This window comes from Stigmatopora argus, chromosome 13 (genome assembly GCF_051989625.1).
Source record: "Stigmatopora argus isolate UIUO_Sarg chromosome 13, RoL_Sarg_1.0, whole genome shotgun sequence".
Taxonomy (NCBI): domain Eukaryota; kingdom Metazoa; phylum Chordata; class Actinopteri; order Syngnathiformes; family Syngnathidae; genus Stigmatopora; species Stigmatopora argus.
Genome location: NC_135399.1, coordinates 1,241,031 through 1,264,529, shown reverse-complemented (window position 1 = coordinate 1,264,529; position 23,499 = coordinate 1,241,031). Strand labels below are relative to the sequence as shown.

General features: G+C 41.0%; 1 protein-coding gene across 6 annotated transcripts in view; it reads right to left on the bottom strand.

The window, feature by feature from the left end:
- Window positions 1-23,499, bottom strand: part of LOC144086774 (interferon alpha/beta receptor 2-like) — a 100,429-nt gene that overhangs the window by 63,876 nt on the left and 13,054 nt on the right. For all 6 annotated transcript variants that reach the window (XR_013304572.1, XM_077616869.1, XM_077616864.1 and 3 more), the window contains exon 4: window positions 17,562-17,734. Coding sequence is in view for 5 of the 6 variants with exons in the window: in XM_077616869.1 (XP_077472995.1) it covers window positions 17,562-17,734 (173 nt within the window). In the remaining variant the exon portion in view is untranslated. The remainder of the gene's footprint in view (window positions 1-17,561; window positions 17,735-23,499) is intronic.

Below are 23,499 nucleotides of genomic sequence, written 5' to 3'. Positions count from 1 at the left end.
GGAAATAGCTCTTATCTTAAGTAAACATAGTATGGGGTGATTTGCAATTTATGTCTTAGGTATTAAGAGTTATTTGGTTGTTAAAGAGATCAGACATGAAATTAACAATGCAGAAATGAGACATTTCATGGCATTCGTCCAAATTGTTAGGTAAATTGAACCTGGCTGGGGTAGATAAGATAATTGAGTTAGGATAGGCATAGTTTCCCTAGAAGAAACATGGAGCGTCTTTAAGTGCACAAAAGACATTCCCTGTTTGGCCTGAAGGGGGAATATGCTTTGGTATAGGTCATATTGATGACTATTGGGACGTTACTGTCTATTGCTTTAGGGGCATACAAATTAAGAACGTAGCCAAAACTTACTGCATTGCAATTATGGGGTTAATACACCTGAATGTTACGGTGATAACGATTGGCAATAACAAGCTTAGATAAAGGGGAATATCTACAACAAATTCTGGTGGGGCCTTTCATGGTGTGAAACGAGTGGTCTGTTTAAAAAAAAAAAAACATCTCCAAATAATAAAATAGCAACCTTGGAGAAATGCTTTAAGTAGATGGGTTGACTAGAATGGGCAAAATTCGATAGCATTGAAAGGGGGTGTAACTTAATGCAGAATATGGAGGTAAAGTTTTACAAACGGTTAAAATACTTAAAGGGTGTGTGTGTGTGTTTCAATGTGTCACAACTTTTCCGTTATTGCATTATTGGCGAATAGATAGTTAATCACAGCCACTCGCATGGCAGTCCACATGCTGACTGACTGGGGTAAGGGGCGGTGGCAATTGAACAAATTTCTATTTTTAGATATGTGGCACGTGAATCTAATACATTAATTACCTAGTTTCTTCGGGCATCAACCTTGTGATTCGAGGATCTACTAATGCGGAGTGGATCCAGACCTTCCGGAGTGTGGAGTATTCCTGGTGTCCTCAAGAATTTGTAGGTTTTTCTCTGGGTACTCCAGTTTTACTCCAACAAACCAAAATTATGGATGATTGTGGGAACACTCTAAATTCCTTGATTATGAGTGTGAGCGTGGATGAGTGTCTGTCTTTTGTGTTTTAATTGGCTAGCCACCAAGATATATCAATATTATAATATCAAGGTGGAATATTTCTGAAATCGCTGATAAGCCTTTCGAGGACTGCGATGGCAGAGTAGGACAGAAACAAAAAGAAAAGAATTTCGCTAAATGAAATTTTTTGATTTCTGCAATGGGAAATTTTGGGAACCTGGGGGACTAAACAAAAACAAAAGACTTATCTAGGAGGGCTGCCATTTTGAGTCATGGTAAATTTCATGCCTCAAAAAAGGGGGAGGTTATATATTCAATCTATATGCAGATATATGGCCAAAACACGGGCGATTCCACCTTATGTCAAGCTACAAAAGATACATATCCATTTCAAAGGATACATATGGATTTTATAGAGAATATGTGTGGTACATAACAGTCCTAAAACAGATTGGGGAAACCTTGTTGCAGAAACTGGTCTAGATTGGCAAGCTTGGATGACACGCGTGCGAAAAAACCATCAGGCATTTGATAAAATTAACCCATACGGTGGGGGCATTACAAATCATTATTCAGACTGACAAATTAACTTGTGGATCCTTGTCTGACGTTTTTCCTAAGTCCATGGGCAGGTGGAGAAGACTCTTTTTACAAAATTCTACAATTGTGTCTCAACAACAATGACCATGTCTATGGAGACGGTAAGAAAATTGTCAGAATGGAAACACCCGGATCCGCCATAGTAAAATTAAAATCTCTTAAGAGTAGTACCCGTGCAAATTACCCCTGATTGTGTAAAGGAGATAATGACAAAAGAAGATGTAAGCCCAAAACGTATGAAATGGAATAATGTCCACCCAGTTACAAGAGCAGCAAAGGACAAGCCTAACTTTTCAACACATGTCGCTTTTAATCATTTTACCTGCTAATCCTTACAGGGCACGGTCCGACACTGGGAGCGATAAATGTGACGTGGTATGCCCACGTCCTAAAACAGACTGCACACCTGATACCACGTTCTGACCTATGGTGGTGGTGTGGTTAAAACAAATTATACGACTCCTGCCGAAATGCAGCAGGACTTTGTGCCTTGGTCTCACTGCTCTTACCAGTGTCTGTTTTTCCATCTACAGTAGAGGAGATACAATTGGCTGCACAGAAATCCGGTATGATGGCGGGCCCCTCGCGACGGCGTCGATCGGCATGGAGAGAGGGTGATCCGACATACATTGATGCGATTGGCATCCCCGGGGCGTACCAGATGAGTATAAATTGGCTAATCAGATTGCAGCAGGTTGGGAGTCTATTTTTCTTTTAATTACTCCAAACAAAAATGTTGATCGGATAAATTACCTGCATTACCATGTCCAAAAACTTGGAAATTATACTGAACAGGGATTTGTGGCAATAAAGGAACAGCTGGCAGCCACTAGTCTAATGGCGTTCCAGGATCGCATAGCAGTTGATATGCTGCTCGCGGAGCAAGGGGGCGTGTGTGCAATGTTCGGAGATGAGTGTTGCACTTACATACCGAACAACACGTCACCCGGGGGGTCCCTCACCAGCGCCATTGATGGCCTGCAGACCCTCAACCGCAATATGAAGAAGCATTCTGGAGTCGGAGCATCTGCCTGGGAGAGCTGGTGGCATAAGTCCTTTGGAAAGTATAAGGATTTGGCCCAATCTATTGCATTTTCCGTAGCCCTTTTGCTACGGTTTTGACATTATGTGGGTGTTGTATTATTCCCTGATTAAGATCTTTGATAAGCCGACTTATAACCACTGCGATTGCCCCTACAAATTCTAAATTGCATGAATTATATCCTCTGCTGATGAAACGTACTGAGGAGAGCAGTGAATTTCAGGAGCATGGTAATTCCGAGGAAGAATTGGGCGAAAATGATTTTGTTTTCTGCTTTTCAGACCTGCCGAACGAGTAGGGCCTAAGCGGGTAAAATTAAAACAGCCAACGGAGATATCCCTCTCATCTTGGATTTGCCATAAAATGAATAACGAACATATAATAAAAAGGGGGGAATGTTGGGTTCATTCTGGGATGTTACTATATGTTCATTTGGATTTAATAGGTAATGAAGCTATAATTTAAATTGTGCCATACTGTTTGGACCGAGTGCACTTTCCCCCAGTCTTAATGTCGGGGCCAGTCAATTGTTTTCATCACTATGGACTGAACGGGACAACAAGTTCCAGGCCAGACGGATGATCTACAAGGACTCTTAAACTGCTTTGTCTCGGAATCCTGCAGATGGCGATAAATCGAATCAAACTTCCGAGAATACTCGCATTATTGTTCAAATATACTGTTGCTCTGTTTACCTTATAAAGAAATTATTATGCTTACTGGTGCAAATTCTAATGCCGTTGTTTTGATTTACGATCCGCTCGGGTCACTTTTTATGCTTATTGTGCAAATTCTTACGCAGGTGTTCCGATAAAAACAGATTGTTGTGACAGTTGTTTTTATAACCTTCATGATGTTATTCGGTTAAGCTTATACAATTGTTCAAAACAGTTGAGACAGTTGTTTTTGCTTATGCAATTGTTTAAATCAGATTACCTTTGAATGTTTTGGTTATGTGCCGCTAAATGGACCGAAGAGTATGCCGCCCGTCAGAATGCTCTTGCGAACGAAGCCGCGTTGGGAGCGATTTTCCTTGCAAGTTGTAAGCAGTTATGTTGAAAGAGGTTTTCCTATTTTAATTAAATATTACTAATAATGATTTAAAAGGTTTTAATCATTATTCCAACAAAACTCGTGTGTGTGCAAAAAAATGGTTTTTGCTATGGGATAAAGTTGGGAATTTGTGACAGATAAGACGTGTGTTAGAGGAGAAATCCTGCTTTTGCAGCAAGTCTAAAGCTCACAGTTAGTGGCTAAGAGCGTGCTTCCGTTAAACATTTCAGAATAAGAGCAAAACATGGTCTGCAGGAAATGCAGGGTTCATTTTTTGGATTTCACACAAGAATGTCTTTTAGTGTGATAGACAATCTGTTTGGTAAAAGATTGGTTTGTTTGGCTTAAAAATTGGGGATAGAGCAAGATAGCCATTTTTGACAAATTTGTTGATTTCAAAGGGCTCTTAAAGGAAACTAGCTTTTGAGGATAAAAGATTATTAATACTGTTTTTGAATGGTTGGTTTGTCCAAAATACTTTAACATAAGAGATTAGCTGGTTAGAGAAAAAGGGATGAGAAAATTGACAATATTAATTACATTGGTGACAATTTGTGGGTCCTTTATTAAACACTGAAATTGGTCATTAAGAAATGCCTAGTAGAAGGTTATTTTCTCTAATTTACTTATTGTAGGTTTTAATTGTGGTAACAGTGACCTACAAACAATGGCTCTTATCTTAAGTAAACATCGTCTCCTTGGTGGGGGTGAGACGAGTCGGTCATATTGATGACTATTAGAATATTACGGATTGCATAAGCATCGAACAATTGATGCCAACCAAATGATGTTGCTTTCAACTTTAAAGGCATACAAATTAAGAGAACTTTAGCTTAAAACTTACAGACTTGACATTGCAATTATGGGGTTAATGCAGCTAAATGTTACAGAGATAACGATTGGCAAGGACAATTTTAGATAAGTGGGAAACGGACAATTCTCCAAGATTCAAAATCTGGCTAAGAAACAAATTATGTTTGTCGCTTTGGGTTTGACAAAATAGGTTGGCGCATGAGTTCTGGAATATTTGGGGAATGTGAATCCCATTTCTAAAACTAATTCGAGGAAATTTGGAAATTGGCTCTATTTTGCACTGGATGCCCAAAATCTGGGGGCCTTCCATGGCATGAAACAAGTGCTGGAATTATGGTCAAGAATAGCACTTCCAAATTATGAAATATCAACCTGTGAGTAATTCTTTATGTAGACCAGGGGTGGCCAACTCCGGTCCTTGAGAGCCGCTATCCGGTGTGTTTTCCACATCTCCCTCCTCTAGTACACCTGAATCAAATAATCAACTCATCAGCATTCCACCCAAAAGCTAGATACCGATACTGATTATTTGATTCAGGTGTGTTGGTTAAGGGAGACTTGGAAAACAGACCGGATAGCGGCTCTCGAGGACCGGAGTTGGCCACCCGTGATGTAGACGGTTTGTTTAAGAATAAATGGAATGGGCAAAACTCAAACGGAATACAATATATAGACTGCTACTAAAAAACTTTAGAGGCAGAACTATTGCCACGTCAATTCTATGTACAAAGAGCTAAACTGATAGCATTAACGGAGGGGTATAACTTAATGCAAAACATGGAGGTTAATTTTTTTACAAACGGTTAATATACTTGTGTGGGAGTGCGTGTGTTTCAATGTGTCACGGTTTTTCCGTTATTGAATTATTGGCAAACAGAGTTAATCACAGCCACTCGCATGGCAGTCAGTCATGCTGACTGACTAGGGCGACGAACGGCGGCAATTGAACAAATTTCTATTTGTAGCTGTGTGGCGCGCATATCTAATAGATTAATTACCTATTTCCTTTGGGAATGATTTTTGCTGATAGGAAAGCAAAATGGGGTGAGCTGCCAAGAAGCCCCACTGGGGATGGCGGTCTCCACCCGGTGATGAAGATTTGTGGGCCACTGATGTATAGGTAAACGACCCAAACGGAAAGACTTACGGATATAAGATCTACTAAAGAAAGCCGGGTGGATCCCGAACTTCCAGTGTGGAGCATTCATGGTGTCCTCGAGAATTTGTGGGTTTTCTCCGGGTACTACAGTTTTCTCCCACAAACCAGAATTATGGATGCTAGACTGGTTGAACACTAAATTCCCCTGATTATGAGTGTGAGCGTGAATGGCTGTCTGTCTTCTTGTGTTTTTGATTGGCTGGCCACCAAGATATAATCAATTGATCAGATATCAAGGTGGAAAAGGATTTGGAAATGTGGAAATAAAAAATTTAACAAATCTAAGTGGAATTTTGTTTTATTTCAAAATCAAGACTACTCTCGTCTGGGCGGTCGGAGCACGTTTAACTAGGTTTAGACGGCAGTGCCCTAGGTAAGATGGCCACACCCAACCTAGGTAAGATGCCCGTGCCCCGAGCGAGCAAAAAACGGGACTGTGAGTTTTTTGCAAGATACATACGGTTTTTTTAAATTCCATTCATAGACGTCAAAATAAATTTTGTTTAGCGGTTTATTTGTTTATCTTTTCTCTATTTTGGAATAAATGACCGTATCTTGTGTCATGACGTCACAGCGCCATTGCGTCATATTGTCATCGTGTCAAGTAACGTCAACTTCCAGTTTCGTGCATGTCATGTTTTTATGTGCATATAAGCCATACCCTCGATTCAGTCATCTTTTTGCCCGACAAAAGCGGCTTATATCAATCGGAGAGGAACTATTTTCACTGAAAGTACAGTATTTAAAGTATTTACATTTTTATATATACGTTTTATTTAGATATTAATACATTAGTGTTTTGACATGCATATAGCTGTAATATTTAATACAAATACACTTTGATAATTGTATGTGTCTACTTGTATATCTGTAAAGGCGCAAAAACATCTACAGTAATACCTCGACGTACAAGTGCCCCGGCAATTTGAGATACGAGTAAAATTTTGAGCGATTATTTATCTTGAGATACAAGAATTTTTTTGATATATGAGCATACAGCGAACGCGAGAGGCTGCTCATAAGAACATCATGGGCACTGTCTTTCTGGTCGCAACTCCCTCGTGCAATGTCTCTCTGGTCGCAACTCCTTCGTGTAATGTCTCTACGGGCACTGGGCATAGCGTTGCATTTTTTCAGTTTTTTTTCCCGTTAGTCAGTGCAGAATGGCGGAGGAGCTTGCTCGATAATACGAGCGGAGTATATACTACTTCTCGTTGGCAAGTGGCCGTGCGTTTTCCTATTGTGAGGACATTTGTGTGCATCATATTGGGAATATTTTGAAGGCAAGACAAGAGCAAACAAACCTTGATAGGTCATCTGAAAGTCAGGGTGGATGCGGGGCAAATAGAGCCAACCAAGAAAGGTATAAAAAATGTAAAACAAAATTAGAATTAAGTTTAGCGCAAGGTTAGATAAAATTTATTTTTGAGTGTCTGCATCGTAATCCAAGTTCATTTAAATTTGTTTGTTATGTTATGAGCGCGTTGCCGTGCAAAAAGTCTCCCCCCTCTCTGTCCCCCTCTCTCTCCCCTCCGCGAAATCCGTCTAATTTTAGTACTATTAAACCACTACTAGTTATTTGTTACTTTGTTAATAGATGGCGAATTAGAACAAATAAAAAAAATCCAATCCAATATCCTGTTTTGGTGTTTTTTTCAGAGGTTTGGAACAAATTTATTTGTTTTTAGTTCATTTCTATGGGAAACGTTCGTTTGAGTTACGAGTAAATCGACATACGAGCTCAGTCCCGGAACGCATTAAGCTCGTATCTCGAGGTACCACTGTATTGTGCTAGTTATAATGGGGGTGATCCTACTTCGCGGTTTTTCGTTTAGCGCGGCCATGTCTGGTCGGCATTAACCGTGATATTTGAGGGATTACTGTAACTGTGATATAAAAAAAACACTTGTGGATAATTGTACTTGTATTTTTCTTATAGGCGCAAAAACGCAGTATGGTATGTACTAATAATAGGGGTGATCGTCTTTCACGGTTTTTCGATTATTGTGGCCATGTCTGGTATTGCGATATTCGAGGGAGTACTGTATTGCACATCTAGCAATGTGAGTATTGGCCATCCACACATCGCGATGTCACGGTTCGAACGAGACATCGTTCATGGCTAGCATTGGGGGCTAAGGTGTAGCAGAACGATACACGTCAGAAAGCCGAGAAGGGAAAAAGGTGGAGATCGCACAACTGAGCGCTTATTAATCTACAACTACAATGCACAAGAAGGCATCCCAACTTCTAAACTAAGCACAGTCTTTCTGTGGAGGCGGTCAGCAGATCAAACCATTTAGTAAGAGAAAGCATAGAGTTGATCTGCTTTCTGGGTACTTAAATAACTCATGCTTAATCTAGTTAAGTCTCCTGCAAAAAAAGGAAAAAAGGAAATGGTATCTTTCAGTGGCATAATTACAACTGTTAACTGGAAACCTACTTACTCACGTAACCATTTGTGGAAATGTGGCCATCCACAATGTCCCTAAATACATTTTTATACACCATGGAAAATAATAACTTTTACATCTTATCCACCTCCTCAGCAAAGCCTGTCTAGCAAGACATTGATGATACAAACCTCTGTGAGAAGGTTAATGAGGTAAATAGCATGTCAACAGCATCTAAACTGGCACACTTATGATACAGCTGATACAGCATTTTGCATAACTTCATTGTTTATCTCTTCTCCTCTGTGGTATATTTAGGAGTCTCAATGTACCTCTTTGGATGACCTTTTAAATGCTACAGAACCTCTGCAAGATTACATGGCAAAGGTCGGGCGTCTGAGGCCATTGACAGGCATTGACAACAGAGAACTCTTGGTTCATGATATCATGATTATCATCACAAGGGACACGGGCTAGAGCTAGACTATTCCAGGTGTCTTCGGGAACAAATTGGTGGCTGGCCAATCGCAGGGTACAAGGAGACGGACAACCATTCACTCTCATACTCGTACCTAGAGGCAAATTGAATGTGAGAGGAAACCGGAGTATCCAGAGAATATCCCCGCAAGCCCCATGGAGAAGATGCAAAACTCCACACAGGAGCCCAGAACTATGAGGTTGACGTGCTAACCACTCAGCCGCCGGGCCGCCTATATGAAGTAATGAATAATAAAACCTGCAGAAATTTTGGCAGGCATCGTTATTTTTATAAATGACCCATCTATGTTGTACCCTGAATTTACTCTGGAAAAACAGGGAGAAATAACCAAAATAGTAATTTGTTGTTGCTTCCTCAGTCCAATTTTACTAATATGAGGAATACCTCCCGCGTTCGTCGAGGTACGTGCATCAAGGCATCAACAATTAAATACAGAAACACACCCAGTCAAAACAAGTTACGATATCTTTAATATACGATCGTTAACGGAGTCAGAATCTGGGTGAGCTGCATCAGGATTTCCACAAGAAAAGCGCTGATAAATCATTCAATGTCCTCAAATATCTTTATTTTTAACAAAAAAATAATGAATTAAATAACTAAATTAAAAAATGAATGTCTGATTTAACAGTTCTTTACCCTTTAACTTTATGAACATGAATGGAAAAACTGCAGGTCAATGAGCTCCATTTGAAGCACAGGAGGGTCATCTTGCACATCAAAGGAGAAGGGGTCCGCAAAAATTTGAAATGTGGCTCTGTGCGCGTCTTGAAGTCTGCACACCTGTGATCAAATTCCTCCCGTAGCTTCAAAATGGCCTCAACATACTTCCACTGAATGGTGTGCCTGCATCCACGAGTGCCTTGCATGGTGGGAAATGGCAATGGTTTGTCTGAGAGAGCGGGGCATTCCACAACACAAGTTTTGTGCAGATTGCTCTCACGTTGTCATAGGTACCACTGACCAAGTTGCCCCTTGAGCTTAAATTGTCTGTGCTCATCACTGACCTTTCTCTTCAATGCAGTCTTTGAAAGCAACATCTTTGGGGCTGTGTAATATGTGATTCCACTAGAAGTCTGCCTCAGGTCTAACTTTGACTTTCAGTTGCACGGGGGTGTGGCGCATGCGCGCTTTCCGATCGTTATCAGAGAAAGGCTTATACACGCCAGAGAGACCTGGGCAGCTAGCAGCGGCAGTTATCCGAATTTCTCAAGTGTTGTATAAACACATTTACTGTTAAGTTTCAGTTTCACCCGCGACACGCCTACAATAAGTGGGACGGAGTTTCTGAGATGAACAACCACAGTAGCTCAATGAGCGTGCTCGGTCATGATGGAGATGGCTACAGACACAGACTGGATCACATACCACAGTGCCTCCTTCATTCCTGCATACCTGTCATTCCATAAGGATTTTCCGTAAAGCATACGGGTTTGTGAGAAAAAATAAATTCAATTTCTGAGCTGAGAGAAGCGGAGGACTGTGGGCTTCTTCTCCACCCAGCTTGCTGGAGGAATGAATGAGTGAGTGAGCGAGGCACTAGACAGCCCAGTCGATATCCCGCCCTCCAGAGCCATATACCTCACCGTGATTGGTTCGTTCAGCTCCGCACACAACAAGACATGTTTGCAAGTGTGAGGAATCGAACCCTGAGCCAGGCTGATGTGCACAGCCATGACTCTGGTTCAGGGGTATGAGTTCGATGTACTGTCTTTAAGATAACATGCTTCCAGGTTAAACCTGGGTGGTCAAAATAAAATCTCTTTGATCTTCTGAAGTCAATTCTGCTACGTCTGCTTCTTCACCGCTTGCCATAACAACAATCTTGCGGGCCGCACTAACGTCAATCTTTCTTATTAAAACGGGGGCCGCAGATTATCGTCCCAGGGGCCGCAATTGGCCCGCGTGCCGCGAGTTTGAGACACCTGACCTAAATAGATGCCCTATCACGAACAATTGTTAACATGTCACACTCTCTCCTACAAAATAAATCTTGTCTCGACATAAGTGCGTTCCAAGTATATCTCTACTTATTGGTTGTTATTCTGAACAGTTATGAACTTGTCACTTGAAATTTTACTCTGTGAGCTGATGCTCATGAAAACTTCAAAAGGCGAGGGCCACAGTTTAAATACAATCAACAACTCTAGTACATGTCTACTGGATGAAAACTGTAAACACAGTTCATAAGCAGGCTTTACCCATATATCTGTTCAAGAGTTCAATCATTTCAAGATCTGCATGTGCAGCGCAGCTTAGTTACATAATGTTCAATAGAATGCGTATACGGCCAGAAGAAGCGATCACACAAAGGGGATACTGTGCGGTCGAAACCCTGGTGCCCCATGTTATTATGCAGATCTTTTATTACTTTCCCTCGGTATTGCTCTGGTAGGACTAAATGTTTACCGTTTGTGGTGGTTCTGTACAGAATCCCACCACTGTCTGTCATCAGTTTGTCCCACTCTCTGAGCAAGCATGTTGTCTTTCCCCTGAGCGACTTCAACTCCTCAGCTGGCGGCTTCCAACCTGACAGTTTATAGTCCAGCACTGGACGAATGAAAAGATCAGATTGTTGTGCTTTCCTTACGTCTTCTTTTGGTATGGGGGTATGCAGCGGCTGTCCCGTCTGCATCTGATACTGAACAACATATCTGTAGGGAAGGCAGAGTCAAAGGGAACATTTCTTGTACTTCAACTGCTTTGGGCTCATGGTAACGATGGTATCAGGTGGTAGTTCCTCAGAACATTATTTCATTAAACACTTTACATTCAGCAGCATCCTTGACAAAGTATCTGCGTCACTGTTCTCCCTCACTGGCCTATATTTTATTGTAAAGTGAAAATTTGCCAATTCTGCAACCCACCTCGAACTGATTGCATTTGGTATTTCAGTGGATAGAACGAATGTAACCGGGCTCTTATCGCTATACACAGTGAATGTTGGGGCATAGTACAAATAATCACGGAATTTGTCATTGGTTGGCCATTTTAGAGCCAAAAATTCCATCTTACCAGCATGGAGGTGATAATTCTTCTCAGCTGCTGTCAATGTGCGGGAGCCATAGGCAATGACTAAGTTTGCCATCCTGTTTCTGACACAACGCTACACCTAAACCTTGGTGTGAGTGAGGCATCAGTGTGAAATGTATTGACATGTTTTCTGCCATGCTTCTTGTGTAACAAAAAGAATGTTTCAGTACGAGTTATAAAAGCATCATTTTTATAGGCCTGCATCCTTGTCATAGCCCTGCATCCTTGTCATAGCCCTGCATCCTTGTCATAGCCCTGCATCCTTGTCATAGCCCTGCATCATTGTCATAGAGACTTTGCCCAGTCATAGCCCTGCATCATTGTCACCAGTCTAACGCCATCATCAAATTTGCTGACGACACCACTCTGGTCGGACTCATCTCAGGAGGGGATGAGTCGGAAAAAGGAGATGAGGTCAACAAACTGTCTTCGTGGTGCTCGGTGAACAATCTCACACTGAACACAACGAAAACTAAATAAATAATCCTGGACTTTCGCAAACACGGCACAGATCTGGCCCCACTCCTCATAAATGGAGTATGTGTAGACAGGGTCCAGTCCTTTAAATTCCTGGGGGTTCACGTCACGGATAAGATCTCATGGTCTACAAACATCACGGCAGTAGTGAAGGCTCAGAAACGACTCCATTTCCTCAGGGTACTTAGGAGGAACAACTTGGACACCAAGCTTCTGATAACCTTCTATAGAACCACTGTAGAGAGCATCCTGGCGTACTGCATCACAGTGTGGTACGCTGGAAGCACGGCAGCAGACAAAAAGGCCATGCAGAGAGTGATTAACACTGCCCAGAGGATCGTCGGCTGCTCTCTGCCCTCACTGGAAGACATTGCCAGCCCTCGTTACCTCAGCAGAGCCAGGAACATCATAGGGGACCCATACCACCCTGGTCACAATCTGTTCCAGCTGCTGCCCTCTGGCAGACACTATAGGTCCCACAAAGACTGACAAATAGGCTAAAGGACAGTTTTTCCCCACATCCATCAGAACTCTAAATTTGCGGTAACACAACATATTCCCTTCTGAGGTAATATGAAAAGATTTTTGGGTGGTGATCTGCCTCCTACTAGCTGACTGAAGGTAAGTGAAAGACAGTGAGAGGTAAGTGACCTGTATCCATAACAGCAGAATGCCAAATTACAAGTCCGTAACTATCACTTATTTAGGTCTTTTGCCGAGTAAACACACCTTATGGAGAAGCACTACCAATTTCGTCATACGCAGTTTCTGGGTGTGATGACAAGTAGGTTTTTGTTGTTGATGATGACGACAGGGCCTATGTCCGATTATTATTATTATTAATATTATTATTATTATTCGAGACTTTGCCCAGTCATAGCCCTGCATCCTTGTTATAGCCCTGCATCATTGTCATAAAGACTTCGTATGTCACGCAATCTTGTTCTAATAAAACCTGTTGATGCGGAAGAGGGAGTCGGAGATTGGCGGGCAGAAACAGTCGGAGATTGAGCGGAGTCTTACGCAGAGTAACTCTGTCTGTTTCTCTCCGTGATCCCCTTCTGTAGAAGCGTCAAAATATCACTCCATCTGTCTTGGTGTGCTTACTTGTGTTTGACCTTGTTGAATGTTCAGCGTGGACCTGACAATCAGTGTGTAGACTGTGTTGTCTAACTTGTAACTATGTGTAACTATAACTTTCCTGTATCTGCATTCTCACCCTCTTGCTACTGTCACAATGAAATTTCCCGAATACGGGATGAATAAAGTTATCCAATCCAATGAATGGCTGAGTGAAATGTGAGAACCCCAAAACTGGTGGATGGAGCAGATAGTCAATCAGTTGTTCAAGTGCCTGCTGGTGCTAGTCAGTCCTTTTGATCGGATTGTTTGAGGGAACGACATGTCTGTTTTTTTTGTCTTTGTTTTGTTTGTGTTGTCTTGGGCATTACTCTGGTCTGTTTTTAGAAGGTCATACAGACAACTCGCTCTCCTGGAAGTCTTTGATTGTCTCTAATAAGTCAGTAGACCAAGCATCTTTCTGAGTTGACCAACATTGAGTCTGCGGTATGATGTTTTTCAGTGATCGAACAGCTTCCACCCTGCTATATAAATAATTAAAATAGTGATTCGTTGTTGCTTCCTCAATCCAATTTTACTAATATGAGGGATATCTTCCGCGTTGGTTGACGTACGTGCATCAAGAATCAAATACTGATATACACCCAGTCAAAACTAGTTGCGATATCTTTAATACGCGATCATTAATGGAATGTAAATTAAATATTTAAATTGTAAAACCAATGCTTTTTTTTCTTATCTGAACATTTAAAACCATATTTAATGAATTTATTTATATTCTTAACCTAAACAGATGCCCTATCACGAACAATTGTAAACTCTCAATATTTTAACATGTCACATCTACAATTTTGCCTTACCCAGGGGTTAAACTTTCATAATTCTATTCTATATTTTGTTGTCTGTTCAGTCAATTCATTGCTATCATGCTAATTTGTTTCTTAGAGGTTTTGGAGCCAGCAAAATTGTCAATATAGTGGTACCTTGAGATATGAGCTTAATGCGTTCCTGGACTCAGCTCATATGTCGATTTACTCGTATGTGAAATCAACGTTTCCCATAGGAATGAACTAAAAACAAATTAATTTGTTCCAACCCTCTGAAAAAACACCAAAAACAGGATATTGGATTGGAAAAATATTTGTATTTGTTCTAACTTGCCATCTATTAACAGAGTAACAAATAACTAGTGGTTATGATGTTTAATAGTACTAAAATTAGACATTTCATAGAGTCACCTAGTTGATATTAACTTTTCAGTGCTAATGCAATCCGTGAATATTCTAATTGTCATCAATATTACGCATGACATAATATAGCTATACAAAGTTAATCTCAATACTTTGTTATGTACCCTTTGTTGGCAAAAATGGAGGCCAAACGTTTTCTGTAACTCTTCACAAGCTTTTCACGCACTGTTGCTGGTATTTTGGCCCATTGCTCCATGCAGATCTCCTCTAGAGCAGTGATGTTTTGGGGCGGTCATTGGGCAACAAGGACTTTCAACTCCCTCCGCAGATTTTCTATGGGGTTGAGATCTGGAGACTGGCTAGGCCACTCCAGGACCTTGAAGTGCTTCTTACAAAACCAATCCTCTGTTGCCCTGGCTGTTTGTTTGGGATCATTGTCTTGCTGAAAGACCCAACCACGTCTCATCTTCAATGTCCTTGCTGATGGAAGGAGATTTTCACTCAAAATCTCTCAAGACATTCATTCTTTCCTTTACACAGATCAGTCATCCTGGTCCCTTTGCAGAAAAACAGCCCCAAAACATGATGTTTCCACCCTCATGTTTCAGTGGATATGGTGTTGTTCAGATGCAATTCAGTATTCTTTCTCCTCCAAATACGAGAACCTGTGTTTCTACCAAAAAGTTCTATTTTGGTTTCATCTCACCATAACACATTCTCCCAGTCCTCTTCTGGATCCTCTAAATGCTCTCTAGCAAACTGCAGACGGGTTTGGATGTGTACACGTCTGGCAGTGTACACAGATGGGGACACGTCTGGCAGTGCAGGATTTGAGTCCCTGGCGGCGCATTGTGTTACTGATAGTAGCCTTTGTTACTGTGGTCACAACTCTCTGTAGGTCATTCACTAGGTCCCCCCGTGTGGTTCTGGGATTTTTGTTCACCGTTCTTATTATCATTTTGACGCCACAGGGCGAGATCTTGCATGGAGCCCCAGATCGAGGAAGATTATCAGTGGTCTTGTATGTCTTCCATTTTCTAGTACTTACTCCCACAATTGATTTCTTTACACCAAGCGTTTCACCTATTGCAGATTAAGTCTTCCCAGCCTGGTGCAGGTCTACAATTTTGTCCCTGGTGTCCTTCGACAGCTCTTTGTTCTTGGCCATAGTGGAGTTTGGAGTGTGAGAGAGAGGTTGTGGACAGGTGTCTTTTATACCATATTAATGAGTTAAAACAGATGCTATTAATACAGGTAACGAGTGGAGACCTCGTTAGAAGTTAAACCTCTTTGACAGCCAGAAATCTTGCTTGTTTGGTGACCAAATACTTATTTTCTACCATGATTTGCAAATAAAATCTTTAAAAATCAAGCAATGTGATTTTCTGTTTTTTTTCCACATTCTGATTCTCATGGTTGAGGTTTACCCCATGTTGACAATTAGAGGCTCCTCTAATCTTTTCAAGTAGGAGAACTTGCACAATTGGTGGTTGACTAAATACTTATTTCCCCCACTGTATAACATACAATGTAAAGACATTCAAGTGGGGTAGAATTGCTTGTGGTAGCTGAATAAACATATGTACACACACATGAATTACACAAAAACTTAAAATTATGTTCCGCACACTCAAGAAATCTCAAGAAACATAATGGAGACTTCTTGCCAATGGGAGGCCAGCTGAGTGTTGGGAGATAAATAATGGAAGAGCGACAATTTCAAAGTAAAATACCGGATACAGCAAATATAATTACATTTCAGGGGATGTTTGATTTCGTTTGACATTTTGTAACTTGGGTTTTCATAAAATGGAACAAATGGTTTGCAAACATTTTTCCATCACCTGAATATTTCATAAGTAGCAGCTTTCTTAATTACAGTGGTACCTCGTCATACGACCGCTCGTCATACAAAATTCTCGTCTTACGACGGAAATTTCGATCGAATAATTCGCCTGTGATGCGGTCAAAATTTCGTGACGCAACCAAGCCAGGTGGCCATGGCACTGTCTTTTTTTGCATCTCTTTCGTGTATAAAATCTTTCTACGAGCACTGGGCGGACTTTGCATTTCCATACCCGTTTTTTCCCCCACTTTGGTCTACATTTACATACCAAGTAAACAACAATGGATCGGCAGTTTTGCAAAGAAAAGATCTGGAATATATGTACACTCGGTAATCAGACACGGGGAAGCGGCAAGTTCCAAACAACTCTTGATGCGTTCGTTTTGAAGGCTCCGGCGGAACGTCGGGGTGGGGCCAACCCGTTACAAAGGTAAAAAAGATTAAAACTAAATTAGAATTCAGTTTTGTGTGAAGTTACATTAAACTTTAAGTGTCTGTACATATTAATCCAAGTTAATTTAAATTTGTTTGTTTGTTTACGAGTGCCGTGGATAAAGTCCCCCCGCACAGCCCCCCACTCCGCCTCCGTGTGTGTCATTGTCTCTCCCCTCCGCGAAATGCGTCTAATTTTACTTCTATTAAACACATTTTATTACTATTAAGCCACTCGTTATTTATTACTTTGTCAATACATGGCGAATTAGAAGAAATAAAACATGTTTTACACAAGTGCGGCGTTGCCGTGGATAAAGTCCCCCCGAACAGCCCCCCCCTCGGCCTCCGTGTGTCATTGTCTCTCCCCTCCGCGAAATGCGGCTAATTTTACTTCTATTAAACACATTTAATTACTATTAAACCACTCGTTATTAATTACTTTGTCAATACATGGCGAATTAGAGGAAATAAAACATGTTTTACACGAGTGCGGCGTTGCCGTGGATAAAGTCCCCCCGAACAGCCCCCCCCGCCTCCGTGTATGCCGCTGTCTCTACCCTTACGCAAAATGTGTCTAATTTTACTCCTATTAAACACATTATTACTATCAAACCACTTGTTATTTATTACTTTGTCAATATATGGCGAATTATAAGAAATAAAACATTTTTTCCAATCCAATATCCTGTTTTTGGTGTTTTTTTTCAGAGAGTTGGAACAAATTAATTTGTTTCCCATTCATTTCAATGGGAAACTTCCGCTCGAGTTACGAGAATCTCGTCATACGAGCTCAGTCCCGGAACAAATTAAGATCGTATCTCGAGGTACCACTGTACTATAAATTGAATTTGAATATGAATTTAAATGTTATTGACAGAAGTTTAAATTAATATATATATTTTTTAATCATGCTGACATACTTTGTTCAAAAGGAGTGAAGACAACTTCTTGAGAATGTGAAGAGGAAGTTCCATTGTACAATGCTTGGACACTCAAATAATACTTGTTGTACTTGTCTAACTTCAGCTGCAAGGATGTTGCAGTTGTGATGTTGCAGTCATTCCTTGATTGTTCCACCAATTTTCCGCTTAACCTACACAAAGAAAAATTTAACATTTAACTTTCTCATTGTGATGTGGCTCACCTGCCTAATATAATAGATTAACAGTAAATAACTAGCTGATTCATGGTACCATCTTGCACCTTGCTACAATTTACTAGACGGTCTCCAGTTTATTTTTGCACAACCGGCACCTAGTCTGACATACTTTGGTGGATCATGGCTTCTACTGTCCTTCTAGTTACGGCCTTTTTTGTCCTGCCATGATTGGATTGGATTGGATAACTTTATTCATCCCGTATTTGGGAAATTTTGTTGTCACAGTAGCAAGAGGGTGAGAATGCAGACACAGACACAAGACATTTTAGACATAAATGGATAGGTAATAGGCTTCGGAGGGACTCCACAGACTCATGCAGGGGGTGTGAGGGGCTGTCTATGATGGACATCATCCTGGTCAGCATCTTCTGCTCTCCCACTTCCTCCACAGAGTCCAAAGGATAGCCCAGAACAGAGCTGGCCCTTCAGCCTGTTCCTGTCCCTCTCCGTGCTCTTGCATCCACAACAGACCACTGCATAAAACGCTGTAAAATTTATTTTGGCCTTGACTTGATGGACAGCTTTGAGAAGTCACCTTTGATTTTAGTAACTGATTAGGATGAGAAGCCTGACTGACAATAGGCTATGTTGGTGATGTAGAATATGTGTGATAAGGTGTTAAACGGGCAACTTGTAGTTTGGGGTGGTAAAAATGCTTGCTGCTGTGTTTGTGGCGTCAGGGCCTTCAAGGCCTTCTCTGCTGGCCTAAGAAATATCTGAATCATATTATATTTTGTCCATCAATACTTATTATTCCAAATGGTCTGTTAGCTTCCTTTCATTGCTTTTCCCCCTGGTTGCACTGCTTCCAGATGTGTGTTTTCATATTGAAGCATTTAACCAATCACATTTCAGCCATTATTTGTTGCCAGATCAGATCTGCCTCAAAGCCTTCACAATCAGTTCTTGCGGGCTCTGCTGCATTAAACTACACTGTTGCTTTTAACCAATCAGATTTCGAGTTGGCAACCCCACAATGATTTTTCATAGGCGTTAGCATTTTGCTGGCTGGGACATGTCATTGCTTTCACAAACTATGATTGGCTAGTAGGCGGGCCAAAGCAGTACCCGAGACAGCCGAGATCGCAAACTCCACCCACAATGGCCGACAGAAGCAAAAACAAATGGATTCTGTTTGCTCACAAAGCTATTTTCCAGACGGACTTTTCCAGAAAAAAATGGACATCATTAAGAAAGGGCGGTCAACTCCGAAGCTAGCAAGCCTGTTACAGCCGGGAAAATGGTGTGTGCGGCACTTTCAGCGCGCTAACTTAGCTCCACAAGCAAATAGTATATTGTTGTGTTGATTTAAAGCTATTTTCAAAACGGACTATGCCGGAAATATGACAGGACAGGCTCGACTTTCATCATTAGCTTCGATGGCGATAGGATAGAAGGAAGAAAGGAGGATGGATATTGTGTAAAAAGGATTTTTGGTGAGTAAAATATGGCTATATTCCTAAATAATATTTCAATTGTGGGCCACGTTCTGATATCTGAAAAGCTCCAGTGTTTGTATTTAAGCTCCAGTGTTTGTATTTAATCACAAAATGCTGCTAGGAAGTGGATTTTACCCCAGTTTAATTTTTGGTGTTTCACCATTGACGTCCATCGCTGTCTTTTCCCGGGAAAAATCACCCCCCTGGCCAGGTTGTAATGTCTCAAAAGCTCCAGTATTGGTATTCAATCAATAAATGATGCTAGGAAGTGGATTTTACCTAATTTTAGTTCATTTTTTGTCATTTCACGTATGGACGAATCGATGTTCATCGCTGTCTTTTTACCGGGGAAATTATACTCCGGGCCCGGTTCTGATGTCTAAAAAGCTCCAGTATTTGTATTTAATCAATAAATGCTGTTTTCGGCTGGATTTTACCCAATTTTCGGGCAATGTTGGCCCGTACGCCATTGACGTTCATCGCTGTCTTTTCCCGGGAAAATCACCCCCTGGCCTGGTTTTAATGTCTGAAAAGCTCCAGTATTTGTATTTAATCATGAAATGCTGCTAGGAAGTGGATTTTACCCCATTTTTGTGCATTAATGTATTGATTATTTTTTATGTGTTGCAGCTGTAGCTGCAGTAGAGGTTTTATAGCCATAAAATAGTTTTTGAGGGTTGGATTGATACGTTGAAGGCGCTACCAGAAAATGCACCGCCCGCCACTGGTTTGTGGAAACATGAATGTTGAAGCCCTGGGATTGGGAGAGGTGACTTGGATGTGGGACGCATATCGCTTTGAATGGATGCTTCTCCCGACTCGAAGCATTCTAGAACAGTAGCTCGAACAAAGAGTGCAACCTGCTTGGCCTCCGTCCAAAATCTGACAGAAGAAATGGAAGATTTAATCAAGGAACTGTAGGTTGAGTCATGGTCCCAGGACTGCACATTTCTTTAAGTCGAATCTGATTTGCCTCAACAGAAATTTGAACAACTTAATTTCCTTTGCGATTTTCCACAATTTGAGGATCATCCCTTCAAGTTCTTTTAAAATGTTGTCAACAGCCTCTTGTATTTGTGTTGGTTCCATTTTGTATTTCACTTTCATAACATGCATTTACTCGCATATAAGCCGCCCACGTGTATAAGCCGCACCCTGAAAATTGCCTTGAAATTTTTGAATGTTGCAATTTCTCACATATAAGCTGCCCCCTGATTTCCAATTTTCACCTCCATATTCATGGTTTAACCATGAATATGGAGGTGAAAAAAACAGGTTATAATAGGGAGTACAAATGTGTCTTTGAAGGGAAAATCTTAAGAAAAATCATCTCAAGTGGTATTTCTGAGATACTGTATGAATCCAAAGCACATTATTGGGGTCAATATCATAAGGAAGCTAATCAACTGTCTTTGTAAATACAAAATATCAAATTATTCAAATTGAAAAAAGAAATAAGTCTATCTTGATAAGAAACTGATGCTTTCTAATTACAGAAATTACAATTTTCTTACCAGAACCTTAAGATGTTGTGGCAAGATCACCATGATGGCGCCGTTGAGTGGCAGCCAGTGGCAGTAGCTCTGTCCACTCTTCTTTGTTTTTCATGTTTTACAGCCTTTCTAACTTTTTTTAAATTACATTTTAATATTTCTTAATACATTCCTTTTTACTTTACTTTGTACTTTATACTTTTTATTTTAATGTTTTTACAACTTTCCTTGTTCTGTTAGCCTGGTTTCTTTCTGCTACATCTTTTTTGGAACCATTCAGCCATGCCTACGCTGTCATACACATGGGACTAGCTGTTACAATACGCAGCAGAAGGAGCGACACCTCAATGCCACTGGAAATTCGGAGCTGGACAAAAGTGCCAGGAGAAGAAGCGACGCTTCAGACCAACCATTCCATCATGGGATAAGATGGAAGAGCTGTCGGCGCTTACCAGGCCGGAAACGGAGTCGAGGGGTTCTACTCTGCTACTGTTGATTCTTCAGCTCCATACTGAGGAACTGTGCGGATAAGCTTGGAAGAGTGACTCTGCATATTCTCTACCTCATTCACAGTCTGCATAAGTTCCGCTTCCCCATCTTGTGGAAAACTTCCTGTGTGGCTCCAGTTTTATCCAACTCGACAACGTCTTTTTCTCGTCTGTATCCGTTTTTGCTACTGCAACCAAGATGGCGCCGCTCAAGTGGCAGCCGGTGGTGGTAGCTCCATCCGCTCTTGCTCGTTTTGTGTTTTTGCTGCTTTTCTGTCTTAATGATTTGATTTGGTGATTCTTAATGATCCCGTATACTTTGCTTTGCTTTGTACTTTGTGCTTTTGCTTTGTTGTTCTGCGTCCTTTGCGACTGTATTGTCCAACTTGTAACCATGTGTAACTATGCCTTTTCTGTATCTGCATTCTCACCCTCTTGCTACTGTCACAATGAAATTTCCCAAATACGGGATGAATAAAGTTATCCAATCCAACCATATTGCTTCTAATGTCAAAATATCTCAATTCTTTCGATGGTTCATATTACTCCAAAGACTTTCGAACAAGAAATACAACGGAAAAAAAGTCAATATCAGCTAGTTAGCTTAACATTGCGATCTTCTTTGAAAGCAGTGGGACACCTCATCTACCCAGATACTCCGGTCCCAGATTGAGACGAAGGCACACAGATGATTCTTCAGCTTCTTTTATATCAAATCCAAGTAATTGACAATGTAGAGCATTCTTCTTTGACAACACATTACAGTCAACTTTGATGAACACTGAATCAAACTCCGCTGGAAACGTTTACGGTGCTCTCTACTATAGACTACAACTCAAACTACAAGTATAGGACCCCAAGCTATCCGCCTAGGTACCGGAACGAAAAGAAGACTATAACCTGCCTTTTAATGAAAACAACGGAAAACATTTAATTTTTTTAAAATTTATAACAATCCAAGTGGAATTTTGTTTTATTTCAAAATTAAGGCTACTCGCGTCTGCCCGGTCAAAGCACATTTAACTAAGTTTATATGTCAGTGCCCAAGGTAAGATGGCTGCCCTGGACCTAGGTAAGATGGATGTGCCCCGAGTGAGCAGTGACGGGAACGTGAGTTTTTTGACGTTTTATGCAAGATATGTAGTTTTTTTCTTGAATTTCATTTATAGACGTCAAAATAAATTTTGTTTAGCGTTTTATCTCTTTATCTTTTCTCTATTTTGAGATAATTGAAAGTATGGGCCGAATTCGCTTGCGTTGTGACGTCACGCACCGACGCAACGGCGCCATTTTGAAGTGACGTCATCGTTTTTTGCATGTTGTATTTTTATGCGCATATAAGATCCAGTCATCATTTTTTTGCACACTGATTGGGCACTCCGTCCACTTTGGTGAAAATGTTAGACTTTTAAGTGCGCCCTGTGTGAGTAAATATGTGCCGTGTTGCATTTGTACATTTTTTTTATCGCTTAATAAGTGGAATTGCAATCAATAATAAGGGGAGCAATTGGCCAAGGTTGACAGGTATGTAACAACATCATCATCAGGCACTGACTGAACCAGGCTTGGTGTCACAAAACCATTGCTCTAAACCAAAAATAAAGTCATTGATATTCAACCTTTTGGAAAGCTAACATATTTTCATAGGGAAACTCATTAAAACGTTGCTCTCACTGTTAGGAACTCCAGTCATAAAATTCATAAAATTATAGCTTATATAAGCCGCACCCTTAAAATTGCTGAATTTTACAATTCCTCGCACATAAGCCGCCGTACGGCCCAGTGGAACGAGTGGTTAGCACGTCGGCCTCACAGCTCTGGGGTCCTGGGTTCAAATCCAGGTCACCTCCACCTGTGTGGAGTTTGCATGTCCTCCTGGGCCTGCGTCTGTTTCCTCCGGGTACTCCGGTTTCCTCCCAAATTCCAAAAACATGCATGAGGCTGATTGGACCCTCTAAATTGCCCCTAGGTAATGGTGTTAGTGTGCATGGTTGTCTGTCTCCTTGTGCACTGCGATCGGCTGGCAACCGATTAAGGGTATCCCCCGCCTCTGGCCCGGAGTCAGCAGGGATAGGCTCCAGCAGCCCTCGCGACACTAATGAGGATGAAGCGGTTCAGAAAATGAGATGAGATAAGCTGCCCCAATTCACAATTTCCCCCTCATATTTATTGTTTTAATAGGGAGTACAAACATATTACTTTGAACGGAAATTATTAAGAGAAATCATCGCATGTATTTTTGAGAAGTTAATATGCCTGTCATACATACCTGTCAACCT